General features: G+C 36.6%; 1 protein-coding gene across 5 annotated transcripts in view; it reads left to right on the forward strand.

Moving 5' to 3' along the window:
• WDR37 (WD repeat domain 37) overlaps positions 1-26,694 on the forward strand; it is a 127,395-nt gene that overhangs the window by 53,961 nt on the left and 46,740 nt on the right. For all 5 annotated transcript variants that reach the window (XM_077151880.1, XM_077151883.1, XM_077151881.1 and 2 more), the window contains 3 exons: positions 21,864-21,935; positions 24,695-24,739; positions 25,623-25,699. In XM_077151880.1, the coding sequence (XP_077007995.1) occupies positions 21,864-21,935; positions 24,695-24,739; positions 25,623-25,699 (194 nt within the window). The remainder of the gene's footprint in view (positions 1-21,863; positions 21,936-24,694; positions 24,740-25,622; positions 25,700-26,694) is intronic.

The raw sequence follows: 26,694 nt of genomic DNA on the forward strand, positions 1-26,694 counted from the left end.
AGGAACCATCTGGAAGTTGCAGGTTTCTGGAAAGTAATCTTAGCATGTGAAACTTCTGTAGAATCTTGGAGAGAGCCCTAGGTGTTCTTTAGAGTTAACAGGAATGGTTTTTGTTGGGGTTTGGCAAGCCCTTATAATTAGTGATATCTAGTTGAAGTTTGTGTAAGAGTAGTCTCCAGAATAGCCTCTTGACTGTATTTGAACTCTCTTAGATACCTTCTTTTGTTACCTTAATTTCCTCCCCATTTTGGTCAGGAAGGCATTGTTGGTCTCACGGTGCCAGGGCCAGGCTCATCCCTGAGAGCCATGTCTCATGTAGAAGGGAGGGTAATGATTTTACTTGTAGAGTTGGGCTTAGAGAGAGAGATTCTACATCTGAGCAACAAAAGAGTTTTTCTGGAAGGAACTCTTAGGTATAGCTATAGGTAGACTTAGCTTCTCCACCACAGAATTAGGTTTTATAAGAGCAAGCTTCAAGATCAAGGGCTTGGCCTATTGATTTGGGAGTCCCTAATGTTTGAGATGGTATCAGGGGTTTCCCCAGCTAGAAAGTTTAACAGTTTCCAGTACTTTAAAATACTTGCCCAACATGCTCTAGGGTATATTTGGGTATTACATTAAGCTATCCAGATTTATAAACCCTCATTCCTATTCTGGGCTCCATGTGTTTGGGTTCTTTAAATGAGCTATCCAGATAGGTTGAGTTAGATTATGTGCTAGAGAAAATTTATGTTTTGGACAAAATAAACCTCTCTTCCTTTGATCTCATACAGTAGGTAAAGTTATAAAATAAAGACAATATTGTCCTTTAACTTGTACTCTACTTTTCCTTAGTCCTGAACAGATTGACTTTAGTCTTATCTCTAATTGAATTCTGATCTCTTCGTTTTCTTTAGCAGTTGTTACATGTAGCAGGGCTGACTTTCAGAGCTGTAGAACTCCAACTCTTAGGTGTCACATAGATACCCAAAGTTCGTTGGGAATATATATATATATAGCACAGCATCTCAGAATCTAAAAATAACCATTACAGCCCTGGATTAAATGTGACTGTTATAAGAGTTTATAATCTAGGCTCCAGTTTTCTTTTAAGTACTTTCTAAAAGAGACCATAACAATATTTGTTCCTTTGTTTCTGGCTTATTTTGCACCATATAATGTCTCCAAGGTTTATTCACCATGTTGCATGCCTCCCGACTTCATCCCTTTCTTTTTTTTTTTCTTTCTTTGTATGCTGTTTATCAGGGGTCAGATTTCATTCTTTTTCTATGCGAGTGTATCCTTTTATTGCAGCACCATTTGTTGAATTTTTGTTTTTGTTTGGTTGTTTTCATTTGCTTGTTCACTTGTTTTTGGGGAGTGCATGGGCTGGGAATTGAACCCGGGTCTCCTACATGGCAGGCGGGAATTCTACCACTGTACTACCCTCACATTCCCCTTCATTCCTGTCTTTTGCCGTACAATATTGTATGCACCACAGTTCACCATTCTGATTTTAGTCAGTGTTTCCTTCAACCACTTCCATCCATTGGACATCATGGATAACACCCAAAGAAAACAATCTATGTCTAACATTATCCTTGCTTAGTTGTACAGTCATCAATTTTAGACAAGTTTCATTGCACTAAAGAGAAAAATAACAAACAAACCTTCACCAAAAATAACATCCAAACTTCCCTTTACTGTTGTTCCCCCCTCAATTATTTACCCCTGTTATTTCTGTAGTACTGTTTATGTCTTCCTGTTAACTATAGGCTATAGCATGCAATAGTAGTTTTCTCCCCTGTATTCCTCTATTATTGACTCCTTGTACAAGATTTATACTTTTGAAGTAGTTCATACAAGAACTTAAATTTGTAGAGTTCATCAGTGGGATACAGTCATGCTCATCTTCAGTATGGCAGTATTACTAATAAACCCACTAATGAACTGCCTTCACTTCTACCCATTTCCTTACACTTGAGTTCAACTTCATTAGCTTGCCATTCATCCATCTCTAACTTCTGTGTAACTCTAGATCCCCTATATTCTAAATTATAAGCCTCTGATTTTACCTTTACCAAGGTTATAAAAGTGCAACCATACAATGTCTATCCTTTTTCTGGCTTATTTCACTCAGTAGTATGTCCTCAAGGTATCATCCATGTTGTCATATGTTTCAGGAACCTCTTCTGTGTAATATTCCATCATATGTATACACTACATTTTGTTTATTCTCATCTGTTGATGGGCACTTGGATTATTTCCATCTTTTGGCAGTTGGGAATAATGCTATTATGAACATCAGTGAGCAAATGTTTGTTTCACTGCTTTCAACTTTCTAGGTATATGCCGAATAGTGATATTTCTAGGTTATAAGGGAACTTGATATTTAGTTTTCTAAGGAACTGCCAAACTTTATTCCACAGCGGCTGTGCCATTATATATTTCCACTAGCAGTGAATAAGTGTTCCGATTTCTCCATTTCCTCTCCAACATTTGTAGTTTCCTATTTAATAGCAGCCATTCTTGTAGGTGTGAGGTGATATCTCATTGTAGTCTTGATTTGCATTTTCCTTATAGCTAATGAAGGTGAACATCTCTTCATGTGCTTTTTATTTATTTGTTTATTTATAATTTTATTTAAATTTTTATTCCTGTGTATTTTGGCCACCTGTATTTGCTTTTCAGAAGAATGTCTTTTATCTTTAGCCCATTTTATAATTGGGTTGTTGTTCTTTTCTGGTTTAGTTTCATGATTTCTTTATGTATACAGCTTATCAAACCTTAATCTGATATATGGTTTCTGAATATTTTCTCCTATTGAGTTGGCTGCCTCTTCACCTTTTTGACAAAGCCCTTTGAGGCACAGAAACATTTGATTTTGAGAAGTTCCCATTTATCTATTTTTTCTTTCGTTGCTTGTCCTTTGGGTGTAAGGTTTAAGAAGCTACCTCCTATTTCTAGGTCTTGGATGTGTTTCCCTATATTTTCTTCTAGGAGTTTTATGGTTCTGGTTCTTATATTTAGGTCTTTGATCAACTTTGAATGAATTTTTGTGTAGAGTGTAAGATAAGGGTCCTCTTTCCTTCTTTTGGCTATTGATATCCGGTTCTCCATGCCCATTTATTTATTGAAAAGACTATTTTGTCCCAACTTAGTGGATTTGGGTGCCTTGTCAAAAGTCATTTGACTATAGGTTTGGTAGTCTGTTTCTGAACATTCGATTTGATTTCATTGGTCAATACTTCTATCTTTGTGGCAGTATCATGCTGTTTTGAGCCCTGTGGCTTTAAAATAAGCTTTGGAATCCAGAAGCGTGAGTCTTCCCACTTCTTTTTTAGGATATTTTTAGCTCTTCAAGGTTACTTTCCTTTGCATGTGAATTTGATAGCTAACTTTTCTGATTCTTCAAGGTAGGTTGGAATTTTGATTGGTATCATGTTGAATTTGTAGATCAATTTGGGTAGAATTGACATGTTAGCTACATTTAGCCTTTCTATCCAAGAGCAGGGATTATCTTTCCTCCTATTTAGATCTTATTCAATTTCTTTTAGCAATGTTTTGTAGTTTTCTGTGTACAGGTCCTTCACATCGCTGATTAAGGTTATTCCTAGGTACTTAATTCTTTTAGTTACTATTTTGAATGGAATTTTTTCCTTAATTGTCTCCTTAGTTGGATTATTGCTTGTGTATAGAAACATTGCTGATTTTTGCGAATCTTGTTTCCTGCCACTTTGCTGAATTTATTAGTTCAAGTAACTTTGTCATAGATTTCTCAGGATTTTCCAAGTATACAATCATGTCATCTGCAAACAATGAAAAGTTTACTTCTTTCCTTACAATTTGTATGCCTTTTATTTCTTTTTTCTGCCTGATTGCTCTAGCTAGAACTTCTAGTACAATGTTGAATAATAGTGGTGACAGAGGACATCCTTGTCTTGTTCCTGATCTTAGGGGAAAGGCTTTCAGTCTCTCACCACTGAGTACATTCTGGCTGTGGGTTCTTCATATATGCCTTTTATCATATTGAGAAAGTTTTCTTTGTTTACTCTCTTGTGAAGTGTTTTTATCAGAAAAGGGTGCTGAATTTTGTCAAATGCTTTTTCAGCATCAGTTGAGATGATCATGTGATTTTTCCCTTTTGATTTGTTAATGTGCTGTATTACATTGATTTTCTTGTGTTGAACCACCCTTGCCTTCCTGATATAAACCCCACGTGGTAGTGATGTATAATTCTTTTAACATGTCATTGGATTCAAATTGCTTGTACTTTGTTGAGAATTTTTACGTCTATATCCACTAGGGTGGTTGGCTTGTAGGTTTCCTTTCTTGTAGCTTTTTTATCTGGTTTGGGTATTAGAGTAATGTTAGCCTCATAAAAGGAGTTACGTAGTATTCCTTTTTCCTTAGTTTTATTGAAGAGTTTGAGCAGAATTGGTGTTAGTTCTTTTTGGAATGTTTAATAAAATTCCTCTGTGAAGCCATTTGGGCTTTTCTTTTCTTTCTCTCTTTCTTTTTTTTGTTAAAATGTAATTTTATTGAGATATATTCATACACCATGCAGTCTATCCAAAGTCTGCATTCAGTGGTTCACAGTATCATCACATGGTTGTGTATTAATCACCAAGAGCAATCTTAGAACATTTGCATTACTCCAGATAAAGAAATAAAAAGAAAAAAGAAAACCCCAAACAACACATACCACTTATCCCTTTCCCCCCATTGACCCCTAGTATTGTATCTATCCAATTTAAAGACTTACAATAAAGGTAAGATAACCAAAATTATTGTAACAGATAGATATATAGTCAATGGAATGGAATAAAACATCCAGAAGTAGGTCCATACAAACACAGGCTACCAACTTTTTTTTTCAATTTCATTTTTTAATATATATTACTTTTATTTAATATCACAGTCGACTTTTCCCCCCTTTTTATGAGAAATAACATGTATACAAAAAGCAATACATTTCAAGGTACATCGCAGCAATTAGTTGTAGAATAGATTTCAGAGTTTGCTATGACTTCCAGCTCCACAATTTTAGGTTTTAACTTCTGACTGCTCTGAGATACAGGACACTAAAGAAAATATCATCATAATGATTCAGCAGTCATACTTGTTTGTTAAACCCTACCTTTTCTGTATAACTTTACCATCACCTTTGATCTTTCTCCCACTCTTTAGGGGTATTTGAGCTATGCCCATTTTAACTTTTTCATGTTGGAAGGAGCTTTCAATAATATGGGATAGGGCAATGGAACTAGTTGATGTTCTGGAGAGGCTGGTCCTACTAGGTTTCAGGACTTATGTGGTCCAGGGATCTGGGCTTTTCTTTGTAGGAAGATTTCTTTACTTGTGATTGGTTTGTTGAGATGTTCTGTTTCTTCTCAAGTCAGTGTAGGGTGTTTTTTGTGTCTCTAGGAATTTGTCCATTTCATCTAAGTTGTCTAGTTTGTTGACATAATTGTTCATAGTATCCTCTTATGATTTTTTTGTTTTATTTTTTCAGGGCCCATGGAAATGACCCCCTCTCATTTATGATTTTGTTTATTTTTATTTTTTTTATATATTTAAAGTTTTGATTAATTTAAAAAAATTACAAGAAACAAACATTCCCAACACATACACTCAGCAATTCACAATATCATCACATAGTTGCATATTCATCATCATGATCATTTCCCAGAACACTAGCATCAATTCAGAAAAAGAAATAAAAAGACAACAGAAAAATGTAACAACAGAAAAAAAAATTTTACAGACCATACCCCTTACTGATCCCTTTCATTGATCACTAGCATTTCAAACTAAATCTATTTTAACATTTGTTCCCCCTATTATTTATTTTTATTCCATATGTTCCTCTCATCTCTTGATAAGGTAGAGAAAAGGAGCATCAGACACAAGGTTTTCACAATCACACAGTCACATTGTGAAAGCTATATGATTAGACAATCATCATCAAGAAACATGGCTGCTGGAACACACTCTACATTTTCAGGCAGTTCTCTCCAGCCTCTGCATTACATCTTGGATAACAAGGTGATATCTACTTAATGCATAAGAATAACCTCCAGGATAACCTCTCGACTCTGTCTGGAGTTTCTCAGCCATTGACACTTTGTCTCATTTCACTGTTCCCCCTTTTGGGCGAGAAGGTTTTCTCAATCCCTTGATGCTGGGTCTCAGCTCATTCTAAAGTTTTTCTCAATCGCTTGATGCTGAGTCTCAGATCATTCTGGGATTTCTGTCCCACGCTGCCAGGAAGATCCACACCCCTGATAGTCATGTCACACATAGAGAGGGGGAGGGCAGTGAATCTGCTAGCTGTGTTGGCTGGAGAGAGAGGCCACATCTGAGCAACAAAAGAGGTTCTCTTGGGGGTGACTCTTAGGCTTAATTTTAAGTATGCTTGACCTATCCTTTGTGGGGTTAAGTTTCCTATGAACAAACCCCAAGACTAGGGGCTCAGCCTATAGCTTTGGTCGTCCACACTGCTTGTGAGAATATCAAGAATTCAACTTGGGGAGGTTGAATTTTCCCCCGTTCTCACCATTCCCCAAAGGGTACTTTGCAAATACTTTTCCACTCACTGATCAGATCACTCTGGGATTCATCAGGGCATCACCTGGACAAATCAACAAAATCTCATGTCCTATACAAAGTTCCATGTACTTAAGGTGTTCAATCAACTATCTACATAAGTTATATTAGGAGATGCACTAGTCAAAGTATAGATTTGTACCAAATAAATATTTTTTGCTTTAGTCTCACACATCAGTTGACATTTTAAAATATTAAGTACCATCTATTTTCATCACACTGCAGTAATGACATTCTTTTGTTCTTCCTCATGCAAAAACATTTTTTAAATTTTTACATTTAGTCACTATCATTGTACGCTCTAGGCATTCCTATATTACACCATCTCAATCTTTATTGTCTATCTTACTTTGTGATTTCATTTATGCCCCAGCCCTCCTCCCTCTGTCATTCTCACATGCAGCTTCATTCAGTGTTTTAACATAATTACATTACAGTGCTGTCCATTTCTGAGTTTTTATATTCAGTCCTGTTGCACAATCTGTATCCCTTCAGCTCCAATTACCCAATATCTCACCCTATTTCTATCTCCTGATGGTCTCTGTTACCAAGGAAATATTCCAAGTTTATTCACTCATGTCAGTTCATATCAGTGAGACCATACAGTATTTGTCCTTTTGTTTCTGGCTAATCACACTCAGCATAATGTCCTTAAGGTCCATTCATGTTGTTACATACTTCATAACTTTATTCGGTCTTACAGCTGCGTAATATTCCATCTTATGTAAATGTCACAGTTTGTTTAGCTACCCGTCCATTGATGTACATTTTGGCTGTTTCCATCTCTTGGTAATTGTTAATAATGTTGCTATAAACATTGATGTGTAAATGTCCATTTGTGTCCTTGGCCTCGTGTCCTTTGAGTAGAGACAGCATATAGATGGGTCCTGTTTTTTAATCTATTCTGCCAGACTGTGTCTTTTGATTGGAGAGTTTAATCCATTAACATTCAGTGTTATTACTGCACAGGTAGTGCTTTCTTCTACTATTTTGCCTTCTGGATTTTATATGTCATATCTAATTTTCCTTCTTTTTACCTTTACTCGTAGTCTTCCTTCTACACTCTTCTCCACATCTCTCTCTTCTGTCTTCGTATCTGTCTCTAGTGCTCCCTTTAGTATTTCTTGCAGAGCTCGTCTCTTGGTCACAAATTCTCTCAGTGACTTTTTGCCTGAAAATGTTTTAATTTCTCCCTCATTTTTGAAGGACAATTTTGCTGGATATAGAATTCTTGGTTGGCAGTTTTTCTCTTTTAATAATTTAAATAATTATCCCACTGTCTTCTCGCCTCCATGGTTTCTGCTGAGAGATCTGCGTATAGTCTTATTGGGCTTCCCTTGTATGTGATGGATTGCTTTTCTCTTGCTGCTTTCAAGATCCTCTCTTTCTCTTTGACCTCTGACATTCTGATTATTAAATGTCTTGTAGTATGTGTATTTGGATCTATTCTCTTTGGGGTACGCTGCACTTCTTGGGTCTGTAATTTTAAGTCTTTCGTAAGAGTTGGGAAATTTTCAGTGATAATTTCCTCCATTAGTTTTTATCCTCCTTTTCCCTTCTCTTCTTCTTCTGGGACACCCACAGCACGTAAATTCGTGCTCTTCATATTGTCTTTCAATTCCCTGAGTCCCTGCTCATAATTTTCCATTTTTTCCCTATAGTTTCTGTTTCTTGTCAGATTTCAGATGTTCCGTCCTCCAGTTTAGAAATCCTATGTTCTGTCTCTCGAACTCTACCATTGTAGGTTTCCATTGTTTTTTTCATCTCTTCTCCTGTGTCTTTCATTCTCATAAGTTCTGTGATTTGTTTTTTCAGACTTTCAGTTTCTTCTTTTTGTTCTTTCCTTGCCTTCTTTATATCCTCACTCAATTCATTGATTTGGTTTTTGATGAGGTTTTCCATGTCTGTTTATACATTCTGAATTAATTGTTTCAGTTCCTGTATGTCATTTGAATTGTTGGTTTGTTCCTTTGACTGGGCCATATCTTCAATTTTCCTAGTGTGATTTGTTATTTTTTGCTGGCGTCTAGGCATTTAATTACCTTAGTTAGTTTATTCTGGAGCTTGCTTTCACTTCTTTTATCTAGGGTTTTCTTGCTGGATGAATTTGTTTTCTATCTGTTCTTTGACATTCTGTTCAGATTTATCTGGACCTTTAGTTTAAGTTTTGTTTAACAGAGAATTTTTCATTTCTTGTTTTCTTGTTTCTTGCCCTGCTTGTGTGGTGTCTTTCCCTCACACACACTTAGGAGGGTCTACTTAGATATTATAGACCCCAGCCAGATTTTCCCAGACAAAACTGGCCTCCTATCAAGAGGAAAGAGTCACCTGCGTCGGTTTTCCCTGAGGGTGAGACCCAGCAAGTTGAAAGACTTTCCTGTGAAGTCTCTGGACTCTGTTTTTCTTATCCTGCCCAGTATATGGCGCTTGTCTGACTGCAGGTCCCACCAGCATAAGATGATGCAGTACCTTTAACTTTGGCAGACTCTCCCTGCTGGGGGCGTGGTAGAGACAGAGGAGAGATTGTAGGCTGGTTTTAATGACTTCAAACTACCAAGCCCTGGTGTCTGAATTCCTTGATGGAGGGATTCCACCTGGGTGGGGCTTCACCCCTCCCCTGGGGAAGGCACAAGCTCCAGATAAGCCCCCCAAAGAACGCACTTCTGCTTATGCCTGGGGCAGTTGCAGCCTGAAAATTCCTGCTGCTGTATCCAGAGTCAGTCAAGCCTTTGTAGATACACAGCTAGGAAAACCTCTGTTTCCTTCTTTTTTTTTCCTTTTTCTGTCAGCCCTGCCCCCTTGGTGCCGGGGCAAAAATGAGCAACCTCTGCTTTGATCAGGTTCACCTAAGCTGATGGCCTATTTTTAGTAGTCAGAATTTGTTAATTAGTTCCACAATTGGCGTTTGATTGTCCCCAGTTCCTGCTGCTGGTAAAGTCCTTTCCTTTCCCCTCTGGGAAGCGGCCTGTGGGGAAGGGGCACTGCCACCGCAGCTTTGGGAACTCATGGGTTCTGGGGGGTGTTCGCAGCCGGTCCAGCTGGTCCAAACTGGGGTACACTGTGTGTCCGGTCACTATCGTGGCTCCGGGAGCTGTTCTGTACTGTTTCTGGTTATTTAGTAGTTGTTCTGGAGGACGAACTAAAATGTGCACGTTGTTAAGCCGCCATCTTGACCCAGTGATTTTGTTTATTTATATCCTCTCTCTCTTTTTCTTTGTCAACTAGCTAGGGTTCCTTCAATTTTATTGATTTCTCAAAGAACCGACTTTGGTTTTATTGATTCTTTCTATTGGTTTTTGGTTCTCCATTTATTTCTGCTTTAATTTGTTGTTATTTCTCTTTTATTTGCATTGGAATTAACCTTTTTTTAAGATAGGCATTTAGGACCGTAAATTTCCCTCTCAGCACTGCCTTTGCCTCATCCCATAAGTTCTGATATGTTGTATTCTCATATTCGTATGTCTTCAGATAGCTCCCGATTTCTCCAGCAATTTCTTCTTTGACCCACTTTATTGTGTTTAAGAGTGTGTTATTTAGTCTCCGTATGTTTGTGAAAGTTCTGTTTCTTTGGTGGTTATTGATTTCCAGCTTCATTCTGTTGTGGTCAGAGAAAGTGCTTTGAATATTTTAATCTTTTAAAGTCTATGCAGACCTGTTTTGTGTCCCAGCATATGACCTCTCCTGGGAAATGTTCCATGAGCCCTTTAGAAGAATGTATATCCTGGTATTGTGGGGTGTGACTACCTATATATGCCTGTTAGATTTCATTCATTTGTCATGTTGTTTACATACTCTGTTTCGTTGTTGATCCTCTGTCTGGTTGTTCTGTCTGTTTAGGAGAGTGGTGTATTGAAGTCTCCCACTATTACTGTTGAAAGGTCTGTTGCTCCCTTCAGTTTTGCAAATGTTTGTCTCATATGCTTTGGAACGCCTTGATTAGGAGTATAAGCATTTATGATTATTATTTCCTCAAGGTGAATTTTCTCTTTTATTAGAATGTAGTATCCTTCTTTGTCTCTTATGACATCTTTACATATAGTCTATTTTTTCTGATATTCGTATAGCTTCTTCTGCTTTCTTTTGGTTACAGCTTGCATGGAGCATCTTTTTCCATGTTTTTACTCCCAGTATATTTATACATTAGGTCTATGATGAGTCTCTTGTAAGTAGCATATAGATGGATCATATTTTTCAATCTATTCCATCAACCTGTATCTTTAAATTGATGAGTTTAGTCCATTAATATTCAAAGTTGTTACTGTAAAGGCATTTCTGGAATCTGCCCTCATATCTTTTGATTGTTATTTCTCAAGCTATATATTCTTTCTTTTACCTCTATCTCTTTTTATCCTTTGAGTTACCCTTACTGGTACTTTTCAATTCTGTGTCCTCCTCCAGACTTCCCTTTCCATTTTTTTTTTTTTTTTTTTTTAGCTGACAGAACTCCCTTTAGTATTTCTTGGAGGGTAGTATCTTGTTAACAGATTCTCTCTGCCTTTGTTTTTCTGTGGAAATTTTAATCTCTCCCTCACTTTTGAATGTGATTTCCTGGGTACGTGGTACATTGCCTTTCTCTTGCTGCTTTCAGTAGTTTCTCTTGTCTTCAGCATTTAACAGACTGTTTACTATGTGTCTTGGAGTAGACTTATTTGGATTTATTCTATTTGGGGTTTGTTGGCTTCTTAGATTTTCATCTTTATGTCTTTTTTAAGGGTTGCAAAATTTTCTTCCATTATCTATTCAACTAATCTTCTTAGCCCTTTACTCTTTTCTTTCCCTTCTGTGACAGTCAGTGGTTCTTGCATTTGTGTGCTTTGTGTTGTCTATCATTTCTTTAAGATGCAGTTCCAGTTTTACCATCTTTTATTCTTTTGTACTCTGAATTTAATTGGCCTGTCCTCTAGTTTGCTTATTCTTTCTTCTGTTTCTTCAGATCTGCTCTGATATGTCTCTAGTACATTTTTAATTTGGTCTACAGTATTTTTCATCCCTGAGATCTACTGTTTTTCTGTTTATTCTTTCAAATTCCTTTTATGCTCTTCTAATGTCTTCTTGATAACCATATGTCATTAGCCAACCCACTGAATTTATTTAGGAGATTTGTGTGAACATCTTTGATTAATTGTTCCAAATTTTGTATCTCTTCTGGTGTTTTAATTTGGCCATTTGCTTTGGCCATATCTGCTTGCATCTTTATATGCTTTGTTGATTTTCTGTTGTCCTCAAGAAATTTGATTGTCTTGATAGGGTTATTTTGAAAATTGATTTCCCGCACTCATCTAAGGTTTTGTATTTTCTTGGGTTTTCATTGAAGGTCTTCTTTTGCACTTGATTTGTCATAAGTTCCCTGCCTAACCAATTCCCAGACCCTCATGCAGAGGATGCAACTCTATTTGAGGATCTGTTTAAACCTAGACAGATAGGCAATTTATCAGAGTACACTTTCCATTTCTTCCTAGCCTTCTTTTCCCCTCAGGCTCACCTCTCCCTGACTGTGACACCGACTGAGCTGGATGGAGACTCTGTGCAATCATAGCCAGGTCTGCTGGTCCTGGCGCATGCTGAAAGTTGCCGATCCTCGGTTTGAGGCGTGGACAGTATGCACTTCAGTGGAGATTTCACTTGTGTGCCCACTTGGAATAACCTTGGGTTGTGGGACTGGGTATTTCAACTGCCCCTGCCCACAGCCAACCTGAAAATGCCTGGTGGGGTGGTGGGGCTGGGTAGGGTGATGTGTTGGGCAGTGCGCAGGGCATGGGGTGTCGGGCCCTGTGTAGCTTGCTTCTTTGTCCCTGCTTCTCTGTGACTCATGTGCTCTCTGGGTCTCTTTATGGAAAGGGGACCAGTATGCACTGTGTACCAGCTTGATGGTCTCTGTGTACAGGGAAAGCAAATCTGCTGGCTTCCGGGTTCCCGATGAGAGCTCTCGGTTGCAGAGCTGAGAGGGCTGATCTAGCTCCTGGGACAGGTTCTTCCTGTGCACTAGCTTTTGTTCCCAGTGGAGTCATGAGCAAGCATACTTACCTGTTCTCTCCAACCCAATTCCTCTGCTTTTTTACCCACGACCTCCCTGTATAGTGTAGAAGACCCTCTCTGGTCACTTGCACCCTGTAACTGCTGTCCCAGTAGTTTTTCTGTCACTTCTCTAGTTGTTCCATGGATTAGGATTGTCCTATTACACCATCCTCCTGGACTTCTTGAAATATGTTTTATGTACTGTAGCTGTGTGTGATACTGTAGCTGACAGTGAACTTAAGTATCTGGATAAGTAAATATTTGTTCTTTGTGGATTTAATGTTTTTTCAATTTTTAAAAATTTTTGTTAATAAAACCAATCAACGTACAATGTGAACATTCTTTTTTTCATCACATAGTTGTATATTCATCATCATGATCATTTCTTAGAACATTTGCATCAATTCAGAAAAAGAAAGAAAAAGAAAACAGAAAAAAAATTCATACATACCATATCCCTTACTCCTCCGTTTCATTGATCACTAACATTTCAACCTACCAAATTCAACATTTGTTCCCCCTATTATTTATTTATTTTTAATCCATATGTTTTACTCATTTGTCCATAAGGTAGATAAAAGAAGCATCAGACACGAGGTTTTCACAATCACACAGTCACACTGCGAAAGCTATATCATTATACAATCATCTTCAAGAAACATGGCTACTGGAACACAGCTCTACATTTTCAGGCAGTTTCCTCCAGCCTCTCCATTACACCATAACTAAAAAGGTGATATCTATTTAATGTGTACAAATAACCTCCAGGGTGACATCTCTACTCTGTTTGGAATCTCTCAGCCATTGACACTTTATTTTGTCTCATTTCTCTCTTCGCCCTTTCGGTTGAGAAGGTTTTTCAATCCCTTGGTGCTAAGTCCCAGCTCATTCTAGGATTTCTGTCCCACGTTGCCAGGAAGGTCCATACCCTTGGGAGTCATGTCCCATGTAGACAGGGGGAGGGCAGTGAATTTGCTTGTCATATTGGCTGAGAGAGAGAGAGGCCACACCTGAGCAATAAAAGAGGTTCTCTTGGGGGTGACTCTCTTAGGCCTAATTTTAAGTAGGCTTAGCCTATCCTTTGTGGGGTCAAGTTTCATATGAACAACCGCCAAGATTGGGGGCCCAGCCTATTGCTTTGTTTGTCCCCACTGCTTGTGAGAATATCAAGAATTCTCCACTTGGGGAAGTTGAATTTTTCTCCTTTCTCATCAGTTCCTAAACGGGACTTGACAAATCCTTTTTTATTCACTGTTCAGATCCTTCTGGGATTTATCAAGGCATCACTCTGGACAAACCTACAAAAGCTCATGTCCTACTCAAGGTTCCATGTACTTATGGAGTTCAGTTAAGCTGTCCATATAAGTTATATTAGGAAACACATGAGTCAAAATATGTATTTTGTACCAGATAAATATTTTTTTCTTTAGTCTCACAGTTAAAGTTTTAAAGTATTGATTACCATCTATTTTCAGCACCCTGCATTATTGACATTCCTTTGTTCTTCCTCATGCAAAACATTTTTAAATTTGTACATTTAGTCACTATCATTATGCACTCCAGGCATTCCTAGATTGTACCATCTGTGTCTTTATCGTTTTTCTTTCCTTCTGATTTCACTTGTGCCCCCAGGCCTCCACCCTCTATCATTCTCACATTCAGATTCATTCAGTATTCTAAAATAATTGTATTACAGTTAGGTAGTATTGTGCTATCCATTTCTGAATTTTTACAATCAGTCCCGTTGCACAATCTGTATCCTTTCAGTTCCAATTACCCAATATCTACCCTATTTCTATATCCTGATAACCTCTGTTCTTAATGGAAATTATCCAAGTTCATTAATTAATGGTGAGACCATACAGTATTTGTCCTTTCTTTTCAGCTCCAGTTACCCAATATCTACTGTATTTCTATCTCCTGATAGTCTCTGTTACCAACTGAAATTCTCCAAGTTCATTTGCTAATGTCAGTTCATATCAGTGAGACCATGCAGTATTTGTCCTTTTGTTTCTGGCTAATCTCACTCAGCATAATGTCCTTAAGGTCCATCCATTTTGTTACATGCTTCATGACTTTATTCTGTCTTACAGCTGCATAATACTCCAACATATGTGTATACCACAACTTGCTTAGCCACTTGTGTCTTGATGGACATTTTGGCTGTTTCTGTCTCTTGGCAATTGTAAATAATGCTGCTATAAACATTGGTGTGCAAATGTCTGTTTGTGTCCTTGCCCTCATGTCCTCCGAGTAGATACCTAGCAATGGTATTGCTGGATCATATGGCAATTCTATACTTAGCTTCCTGAGGAACCGCCACACTGTCTTCCACAGTGATTGTACCATTTGACATTCCCACCAACAATGGATAAGTGTGCCTCTTTCTTCACATCCTCTCCAGCACTTGTCATTTTCTGATTTATTGATAATGGCTATTCTGGTGGGTATAAGATGATATCTCATTGTGGTTTTGATTTGCATTTCCCTGATAGCCAGGGAAGTTGAATATCTTTTCATGTGCCTTTTGGCCATTTGTATTTCCTTTTCTGAGAAGTGTCTGTTCATGTCTTTTGCCCACTTTGCAATTGAATTGTCATTTTGTTGTTGAGTTGAATAGTCTCTTTATATATTCTGGATACTAGACCATTGTCTCCCATTGTATAGGCTGTCTTTTTACTTTCTTGATGAAGATCTTTAATGCACAAAAGAGTTTTAATTTTGAGAAATTCCCATTTCTTTCTTTCTTTCTTCAGTGCTTGTACTTTGGGTGTAAGGTCTAGGAAACTGCCTCCTATTATAAGATTGATTAGATATTTCCCTGTATTTTCTTCTAACAGTTTTATGGTCTTAGATCTAATGTTTAGGTGTTTGATCCTTTTTAAGTTAATTTTTGTTTAGGGTGTGAGATAGGGATCCTTTTTCATTCTTTTGCATGTGGATATCCAGTTCTCTAGGCACCATTTATTGAAGAGACTGTTCTGTCCCAGGTGAGTTGACTTGACTGCCTTATCAAAAATCAATTGTCCATAGATGAAAGGGTCTATATGTGAACACTCTATTCGATTCCATTGGTCAGTATATCTGTCTTTATGCCAGTACCATGCTGTTTTGACCACTGTAGCTTCATAATACACCTTAAAGTCAGGTAGTGTGAGGCCTCCAACTTCTGTTTTCTTTCTCAGGATATTTTTAGCTATTTATTCAGGACACCCTGCCCCTTCAGATAAATTTGGTATTGATTTTTCTATTTCTGAAAAGTAGGTTTTGGGGATTTTAATTAGTATTGCATTGAATCTGTAAATCAATTTAGGTAGAATTTAGTCTTCCAATCCATGAATACGGTATGCCCTTCCATTTATTTAGGCCTGTGATTTCTTTTAACAATTTCTTATAGTTTTTCCTGTATAGGTGTTTTGTCTCTTTAGTTAAATTTATTTCTAAATATTTTATTATTTTGATTGCAATTGTAAATGGAATTTTTTTCATGATTTGTCCCTCAGATTGTTCATTACTAGTGTATAGAAACACTGCAGATTATTGATTGTTGAGCTTGTAACCTACCACTTTGCTGTATTCATTTATTAGCTCTAGTAGTTTTGCTGTGGATTTTTCGGGATTTCCGACATATAGTATCATATCATCTGCAAACAGTGAGAGTTTTACTTCTTCCTTTCCAATTTTGATGCCTTGTATTTCTTTTTCTTGTCTAATTGCTCTGGCTCAAACTTCCAGTGAAATGTTGAGTAACAGTGGTGACAGTGGACATCCTTGTGTACCTGATCTTAGGGGGCAAGTTTTCAGTTTTTCTCCGTTGAAGATAATGTTAGCTGTTGGTTTTTTATGTATTCCCTCTATCATTTTGAGGAAGTTCCCTTCTATTCCTATTGTTTGTAGTGTTTTCAACAGGAAAGGATGTTGAATTTTGTCAAATGCCTTTTCTGCATCAAGTGAGATTATCATGTGGTTTTTCTGCTTTGATTTGTTGATATGTTGTATTACATTAATTGATTTTCTTATGTTGAACCATCCTGCATAACTGGGATGAATCCTACTTGGTCATGGTGTATAATTCTTTTAATATGCTGCTGGATTCGATTTGCAAGAATTTTGTTGAGGATTTTTGCATCTATAATCATAAGAGAGATTGGTGTGTAGTTTTCTTTTTTTGTAATATCTTTGTCTGGCTTTGGTATGAGGGTGATGTTGCCTTCGTAGAATAAGTTAGGTAGCCTTCCCTACTCTTCAATTTTTTTAAAGATTTTGAGCAGTTTTGGTAGTAATTCTTTCTTGAATGTTTGGTAGAATTCACAGGTGAAGCCATCTGGTCCTGGACTTTTCTTTTTGGGGAGCTTCTTAATGACTGATTCAGTTTCCTTACTTGTGATTGGTTTGTTGAAGTTGTCTGTTTCTTCTTGAGTCAATGTTGGTTGTTCATGCCTTTCTAGGAAGTTGTCCGTTTCATCTACATTGTTGTGTTTATTAGCATAAAGTTCTTCATAGTAATCTCTCATTACTTCCTTTATTTCTGTTGGGTCAGTGGTTATGACTCCTTTTCCATTTCTGATTTTATTTGTTTGCATCCTCTCTCTTCTTCTTTTTGTCGGCCTCACTAAGGGTCCATCAATCTTATGATTTTCTCATAGAACCAACTTCTGTTTTTGTTGATTTTCTCATGTTCTTACTTTCGTTTATTTCCACTCTAATCTTCATTATTTCTTTCCTTTTGCTTGCTTTGGGGTTAATTTGCTGTTCTTTCTCTAGTTCTTCCAAGTGGACAGTTAATTCCTTGATTTTTGGTCTTTCTCCTTTTTTGATATAGGCATTTAGGGCAATAAATTTCCCTCTTGGCACTGCCTTTGGTGCATCCCATGAATTTTGATGTGTCGTGTTTTCATTTTCATTTGCCTCAAGATAGTTACTGATTTCTCTTGTAATTTCTTCCTTGACCCACTGGTTGTTTAAGAGTGTGTTGTTGAGCCTCCATTTCTTTGTGAATTTTCTGGCCCTCTGCCTATTATTCATTTCTAACTTCATTCCTTTATGATCTGAGAAAGTGTTTTGTATGATCTCAGTCTTTTTAAATTTATTGTGACTTACTTTGTGACCCATCATATTGTCTATCCTTGAGAATGATCCATGAGCACCTTAGAAAAAGGTATATCCAACTGTTGTGGGGTGTAATATTCTATAAATGTCTGTTAAGTCTAATTCATTTATTATATTATTCAAATTTTCTGTTTCTTTATTGATCCTCTGTCTAGATGTTCTGTCCATCGATGAGAGTGGGGAATTGAAGTCTCCAACTACTATGGTAGATGTGTCTGTTTTTCTTTTCAGTGTTTTTAGATTTGCATCATGTATTTTGGAGCATTCTGGCTCAGTCCATAAATATTTCTGACTGTTATGTCTTCTTGTTGAATTGTTCCTTTTTTTAATCCATAGTATCCTTCTTTGTCTCTTTTAACTGTTTTACATTTGAAGTCTCATTTGTTGGATATTTGTATCCTGCTCTTTTCTGATTGTTATTTGCATGGAATATCTTTTCCCAACATTTCACTTTCAACCTATGTTTATCCTTGTGTCTAAGATGTGTTTCCTATAGACAGCATATAGATGAGTCCTGTTTTTTAATCCATTCTGCCAGTCTATGTCTTTTGAATACTGAGTTTAATCCACTAACATTTAATGTTATTACTGTATGGGCATACTTTCTTCTATCATTTTTCCTTTTGGATTTTATGTCATATCTAATTTTCCTTCTTTTTACCTTTACTGATAATCTTCGTTTCTACACTCTTCTCCACGCCTCTCTCTTCTCTTTTTTCGTATCTGTATCTAGTGCTCCCTTTAGTATTTCTTGCACAGCAAGTCTCTTGGTCACAAATTCTTGGAGTAATTTTTTGCCTGAAAATGTTTTAATTTCCCCCTCATTTATGACAGACAGTTTTGCTGGGTATAGAATTCTTGGTTGGCAGTTTTTTTCTTTTAGAATCTTAAATATATCATCCCACAGTCTTCTCACCTCCATGGTTTCTGCTGAGAAATCTACGTATAGTCTTAATGGGCTTCCTTTGTATGTGATGGATTGCTTTTCTCTTGCTGCTTTCAAGATTCTCTTTCTCTTTGACATCTGACATCCTGATTATTAAATGTCTTGGAGTATGTCTATTTGGATCTATTCTCTTTGGGGTCCACTGCACTTCTTGGATGTGTAATTTTAAGTCTTTCTTAAGAGTTGGGAAATTTTCAGTGATAATTTCCTCCATTAGTTTTTCTCTTCCTTTTCCCTCCTTTCCTTTTTTGGGACACCCACCTCATGTATATTTGTGTGCTTCATGTTGTCATTCAGTCCCCTGAGTCCCTGCTCATATTTTTCCATTCTTTTCCCTACATTTTCTTTTGCTTGTCGGATTTCACATGTTCCATCCTCCAGTTCACTAATCCTATCTTCTGCCTCTTGAAACCTGATGTTGTAGGTTTCCATGTTTTTTTCAACTCTACTACTGTGCCTCTCATTCCCATAAGTTCTGTGATTTGTTTTTTCAGTCTTTGCATTTCTTGTTTTTGTTCATTCCTTACCTTCTTTATATCCTCCCTCAATTCGCTCATTTGGTTCTTGATGAGGTTTTCCATGTCTGTTTCAACATTCTGAATTAATTCTTTCAACTCCTGTATCTCACTTGATAATTGTTGGTTTGTCCCTTTGACTGGGCCCTATCTTCCGTTTTCCTAGTATGATTTGTTGTTTTTTGCTGGTGTCTAGGCATTTAATTACCTTAATTGTTCATTCTAGAGATTGTTTTCACTTTTTTTTTTACCTAGTATTTTCTTGCTGGATGACTTTGTTGTCCATCTGTTCTTTGACATTCAGTTCAGCTTATTCTGGAACACTAGCTTAGGTTTTGTTTAACAGATCAGAATTTTTCAGTTCCTGTTTTCTTGTTTCTTGCCCTGCCTGTATGGTGCCTTTTTCCCCCCTTAGAAGGGTCTACTTAGGTATTATAGACCCCAGCCAGATCTTTCCAGACCAAACTGGCCTCCTGTGAAGAATAAAGAGTCACCTGGGTCCGTTTTCCCTGGGGATGAGACCCAGTGGATTGAAAGGCTTTCCTGTGAAGCTTCTGGGGTCTCCGTTTTTCCCATCCTGCCCAATATGTGGCAGTTGTCTACCTGCAGGTCCCACCAGCATAAGGTGATGGGGTACCTTTAACTCCAGCAGACATTTCCCTGCTGGGGCCGTGCTGGAGACAGAGGAGAGGTTGTGTCACTTCACTTTTCCATACCCTGGGGTATGAACTCCTTGAGGGAGGGTTTCCACCTGAGCTGGGCCCCACCCCTCTCCTGGGAAAGGCACAGCCTCCAGACAAATACTCAAACAAGCTTAATTAATTTTGCCTACGCCTGGGGCAGTGGAGCCGGAGAAGCTTTGCAGCTATATCGAAAGAGCAGTCAAGCCTTAGAAACACAGCCACCAAAACAAAAGAGAAAAATCCTTTTCAGAGCAGGACCGTTATTCCTCCGGTTTGCCAATCAAGAGCTTAAGTTGGTACGTTACTCTGTGTATCTCCATGTCCTATGTGCCCCCTCCTTTCTGTCAGGGCCCAGACCTTTTCAAATCTAAGAAACCTCTGTTTTTTCTCTTTTCTGTCACCCTGTCCCCTCTGCACCAGGGCAAAACCCAGCGACCTCAGCTTTTACTCAAGGTTCATCTGAGCTTTGGTCCTATTTTTAATAGTCAGAATTTTTAAATTAATTCCACAATTGGAATTTGGTTGCACTCAGCCCCTGCTGCTGGTAAGCTCCTTTCCTTTCCCCTCTCAAAAGCAGCCTGTGGGGAGGGACTCCGGTCACTTTGGCTTGGGAAACTCACGGTTCTGGGTGGGCTCCCAGCTGGTTCAGTCTGGTGTACACAGTGTGTCTGATCACTGACATGACCTCAGCAGTTGTTCTATACTGTTCCTGGTTATTTATTAGCTGCTCTAGAGGATGAACTAAATCCCACAGCTTACTAAGCCATCTTGTTCCCCTTCTGTGGATTTAATTTAATTGCGTTGAAGAATCATTTGAATGGTAAAGGCAACATAAAATAGAGTATTTTTCAAACATACTAGGTTATTCAGTATTTTTTGTTTGGTTTTCTTGTTATTTCTACTGGATTGGGTTTCTTGATTTGAAAATATACTTAACATTTTTTTCTATTATTGAAGTACAACTGAGGGAAAGAGCTGTGAGATTATAATTTAAAAGTGCACATAGGGTCGTGCGACGGTGGCTCAGCAAGCAGAGTTCTCACCTGTCGTGCCAGAGACCCGGGTTCGATTCCCAGTGCCTGCCCATGTTAAAAAAAAAAGAAAAAAAGAAGTGCACATAGTCCTAGGAATGTAAGCCACAGTGGAGACTGGTGAAGTCTCCTAGTGTTTACCTCTGGGAGTCACAGGAGTGGGGTGTTAGAAAGAGACTCCTTTGTTCTAACTAAGGAAAAGATATTTTATGAACGCTGTGTGAGGTGACATAAAGTAACCTTCAGATAAAGATGCTAAAATTAAAAGTGGTGCTCTCTTGTTGAAAATCAGTTTTCTAGCTTGTGAGTTGTCATTCACTAGATTCTGATTTTTAAAGTGGGAATAGAGAAATGATAAACTGCTTACAGTGATGAAGAAAGTTCTTTCTCTTTGTTACACTTTTTCTTGTCAAACTGGTCATACATGAGCACTCTAGATTGTTTTGGAAATTATAATACACAAAAGAATGCAAGAGTCCTTTTCTGACACTTTTGAAAGCTATTTGGGTAATTGGTATTATTTCTCAGATTTTTCCATTGTCTACTTTTAAAAATATTATGCCTGTAAGATGAGGGAATACTGATTTTACATTATTTCTAACTGAATTTGGGTGCTATTGATAGGAATTTTAATATTAGAAGATGTTCTGGAAAGTTTTACTACTTCAACAAAATAGTGAAACCATTACATAAATGACTTCTGTGATTTAAGTTTCAAGAATAATGAAAACTTTGTAATAATAAACTATGAAGTCATGATTTTTGTAGTTCTTGAACATGTCACCAACTTCTTTGATTTTCTTAAGATATTTTAGTTTTTTGATGGAATAATTTGCAGGATAATATAGTTAAAGTTTTAGGAGACATTATTGGTGGTTTAACTTCATATTTTATAGAGTATTTCTCTTATTCTTTTATTAAAAAGACCATAAAATTGATCATGGTTGAGTTACACTTTTTAATTTGAATCTTCCAGATCATACAGCTTTGCTGTGGAGTATAGAAACGGGAAAGTGCCTTGTCAAATACACTGGTCATGTTGGGTCAGGTAAGCATTTATGTAAATGAACGCTTCATTTTCACTTGTTAGGCCCAACTTTGATTTGTTTTTAGAATCTGGCATTATGAAGTCCACTGTATTATCTGATTGAAAGTTTTATTATATTTGGCTCTTAATGGGCAATGTGGCCTATCCACAGACTAAGATAATCTCTGTACCTTCGGCTTATATGAATTTAATAAAGGGGAAGAGCTTAACTCCATAGACAAAGTACAAATAGTAGTAGTCTACATTTTATTTAATGTTGTTTATAAAGTCATATATAGAAAGTTTTAGAACTGAAAATGTGTGCTTTATAAAAAAATAGGTATCATTTTAGAGACTTTTAAATATTTATTTATTTAGCTGTTGCTGTCTGCTTTCTCACTTATGTAATGTTAACATTCTTTTTTTCCCCTTTATTTTAATTAGAGCAGTTGTAGTTTATAGAACAATCATGTAAAAAGCAGAGTTCTCATAGAGATTTACTTTTAATGTAGTGATTATTTAGATGTATTCAGGTTAAAAGGTACCTGCGATTAATGTGCTTCCTTGCGTATAGTTAATGCTATTTACAATAGTTCTTTTCTGCTTCTTTAGTTGTACTCTTATAAATACCATATGTTTTGACCAAATTTCACTTTTCACTTTTCTCTCAAACTCCCTTTCTTGTCCTTCTGTCTGGAATGCCCTCATTTGCAATCTGAGTCAAAAGCTACCTTTCCCTGTTCCCATCCCTCTGCCAACTACCGCTACTCCCTGAAACTTTGTTGACAAACTCAGAGTTAGCATTATTGCTTTCAGCTTCTAAAAAGTTAGGTGTTACCCTGTCTACTAATTTAGGTGAACCCCATTCATCTGAATGTCTTCCTATCCATCTCTAAGTGTGCTATGGATCCCAACCTCTTTTCGTTTGACTTTTTTTTTAGTTATCCTTGTTGTCATATGTATCTTTTATCTCTTGCCCACTAAGGGCTTTTTATCTTAGCATATAGACAGATTCATGTCTCTCCCATATACAACATCCTTTCTCCATACTGTATCTTCATCAGTCTTTATCTCCTCCCTACATTCCCATCTATCTTCCTGTAGGATTGTGTCTGCGTTGCTGTTGTATTACCTGCAATTATCTAATGCAATGCCTGGAATATACGTAAGAGGGGCTTAAAAATACAACGAAAAATTGTTAAATGATTGATTTATTTGAAAAAACATTAAAAAATTGAATATATGTACTCAGCCTAAAAATTAAGAAAGTGTTAGATAGCCTATGTATGATAGCACTCTCTTGCCTCATCCTTCCTTATTGCCTATTTTCATTTCCTAGAAGCTAACCACATGTAACTATTTTAAGTATTCTGCTTTTTTCTTCTATTTTAAAAATAATAACCTATTCTAATATTTGTTAATTTTTGAATTTTATATAAGAAGCACCTCTTTAAGAGAAATAAAAATTTACATCATGCTTTTACATATACATACTTCTTTACTCCTTAACCTCAAATGGCTATATAACAATTATTATTTAAACCACATTCAGATATATATTTCAGTGCTGTTAATTATGTTCACAATGTTGTACTATCACCACCACCATCCATTACCAAAGCATTTCATTTGTTCCAGAAAGACACTCTGTACATTTTTTTTTTTAAACTCTGTACATTTTAAGCCTTAACTCCTTATTCCCTGTCCTCACCCCATGCCCTGGTAAATGTATTGTAGATTCTGACTCTATGAGTTTATTTATTCTAATTTCATATCAGAGAGATCGTTCAATATTTGTCCTTTTGTGTCTGGCTTATTTCACACAATATGATATCTTCAGGGTTCATCCATGTTGTCTTATGTGTCAGAACTTCATTCCTTTTTATGGTTGAATAAAATTCCATTGTGCATATATACCACATTTTGTTTATGCATTCATTAGCGGATGGACACTTGGGTTGCATCCATCTTCTGATAATTGTGAATAATGCTGCTGTGAACATTGGTGTGCAAATATCTGAGTCCCTGCTTTCAGTTCTTTTGTTTATATGCCTAGAAGTGGCATTGCCAGGTCATATGGTAATTCTATACTTTCTAAGGAACTGCCAAACTGACTTCCACAGTGCCTATACCATATTACATTTCCACTAGCAATGAATGAGTGTTTCTATTTCTCTACAACCTGTCCAACGCTTGCAAATTTCCTTTTTTTTGCATGGGCAGGCACTGGGAATAGAACCCAGGTCTCTGGCATGGCACGCGAGAATTCTGCCACTGAGCCCATTATTCTTTTTTAATAGTGGCAGTTCTAGTGGGTGTGAAATGGTATCTCATTGTGGTTTTGATTTGCATTTCCCTGATGGCTAATGATATTGAGTATATTTTCATGTGCTTTTTGGCCATTTGTACATCTTATTGGAGAAATGTTTACTCAGATCTTTTGCCCCCCCCTTTTTTTTTGCATGGGCAGGTACTGGGAATCAAACCTGGGTCTCTGGCATGGCAGGCGAGAATTCTGTTTTGCTCATTTTTTTAATCGGTTGTTTGTCTTTTTCTTGTTGAGTTGAAGGATTTCTTTTATGTTTATTGGTTATTTTTTACTGTAGTTTTTTATTCCCTCTAATCTTAATTTATTCATACTTTAGTTGAATGGGCATATATAATCTTGAACTTCTATAATAGATTTTTAAATTTTAACTCTGTGATACCTGCTATAGCTAATAAATAATGATATATTCTTGTTACTTTAAAACTGTTTTTATAATGTTTTTATTTTGCAGTAAATTCTATAAAATTTCATCCGTCGGAGCAGTTGGCTCTTACTGGTATGTCAAATTTTTTTCTCTATTGAAATCAAGAGAACTTTTAAAAAAAGGAACTCTTAGAAACTTTGAAACAGATTGAGTAATGGGGATAGAGAGATAGGAGAACCAGAATGGGATTTGGATTTGAAGAGAAATCAGGGCAAATTGACAGTATTTTTATTTGACACTGTAAAAAATGACTACCATCATTAGCAAGGCATATAACAACTGCTTTTGGGAAGCTCTACAATAGTGAAGAGAAGGCAGAAGTCAGATAGTGCTTTTGTAAGCAGTGAGAAATAATGGGAGAAAATACAAACTATTATGTTATATTTGAATGCTTTATTCTATGCCTTTTTTTGTATATTTATCCTTTGTCCTTCCATTCCTAAGTCAAAGCATCTTCTTGTAAAGTTGGGCTGGCAAAAGGAGAGAAACAGGGTAGCAACACAATTAAGATTGTAGTATTGATAGGAGCCTGAAAAATTATAAAGTCCCATAAATGTCGAATGAATGGAAACATGTATTATGCATTACTTTTTGGGAATGCATATATAATCACAAGTTATACTACTATTTGGTTTCAGTTTACTTATATTAGAGAGATGGAGAATAAAATTTAGTATTTGTAAAATTTCTCTTGACCTTCTACAAGTTTTTACCCTAAAATGTAAGAGGGAATATTTTTAGAAATAATTATCTTACTACTTTTGCACATTTACTCTATTCTTATGAGTATTGTGCAGTCTCAGACATAGCAATTTAAATGAAGCATATTTGTCTTGCTAAATGATCATCACTGAGTTACAAAAGTCTGATAATATTGCTTGGCAAGAGCATAGTAAAATGCACATTTTGTACATGATGTGTACTTTGGGTAAACTTCCCCAATTTCTTCTTTCAGCTTCTGGAGATCAGACTGCTCATATATGGAGATATATGGTACAACTACCAACCCCTCAGCCAATTGCAGATACTAGTGTAAGCCACACATTTATTTAACCTGAAAAGTCAGCATGGGGTATGTTGGTATGGTTCTTGAAGCTGTGTAGATTATAGAATAAATTTATAGTATCTAAAAAGAAGTACCTTTATTTAAATCCGCATATGTTTGCTTTACCTTCGTTTCCACAAGTACTAAATTATTTGTCATTTAGTCTTGTTAATTGTTATGTATAGATTATATTATCTAATATTGATATTTAATGTTAGATAACAGGTTTATTTTTCAGGTTCTTTTATTACCATATAAGTTAATGACTTGTATAGCATCATTTTTTTTTGTATGTTCATCATCGTGATCATTTCTTAGAATATTTGCACCAATTCAGAAAAAAAAATAAAAAGAAAACAAAAAAATTCATACATACTATACCCCTCACCCCTCCCTTTCATTGATCACTAGCATTTCAATTTACTAAACTTATTTTAACATTTGTTCCCCCTAATATTTATTTATTTTTAGTCCATATGTTTTACTCATCTGTCGATATGGTAGATAAAAGGAGCATCAAACACAGCGTTTTCACAATCACACAGTTACACTGTGAAAGCTGTATCATTGTACAATCATCTTCAAGAAACATGGCTACCAGAGCACAGCTCTAGGTTTTCAGGCATTTCCCTCCAGTATGGCATCATTTTTAAATGTATAAATGTAATACATGATTTATAATTTGAAATAATTTCAGACTAACAGGACAAATGCAAAATTAATGCATACCAGTAAAGAGTACTCCAACATACCTCCCACCCATGTCTTCAGTCCACCAACTTTTAATATTTTGTCACATTTGCCATTATCATTTTATCTATCCAACTATCTTATCTCTCAGTTCCTCCATCTGTATACTTATTTACCAATTTTCTAAAAGTTTGAGAGCAGGTTAAATATACCACTTTCGTTGAGCATCTAATACATCCATATACATTTCCTAAGAACAAGACATTCAACGTTGTTACAAAGCTTTCATTCT

This window comes from Tamandua tetradactyla, chromosome 1, assembly GCF_023851605.1.
Source record: "Tamandua tetradactyla isolate mTamTet1 chromosome 1, mTamTet1.pri, whole genome shotgun sequence".
Classification (NCBI taxonomy): domain Eukaryota; kingdom Metazoa; phylum Chordata; class Mammalia; order Pilosa; family Myrmecophagidae; genus Tamandua; species Tamandua tetradactyla.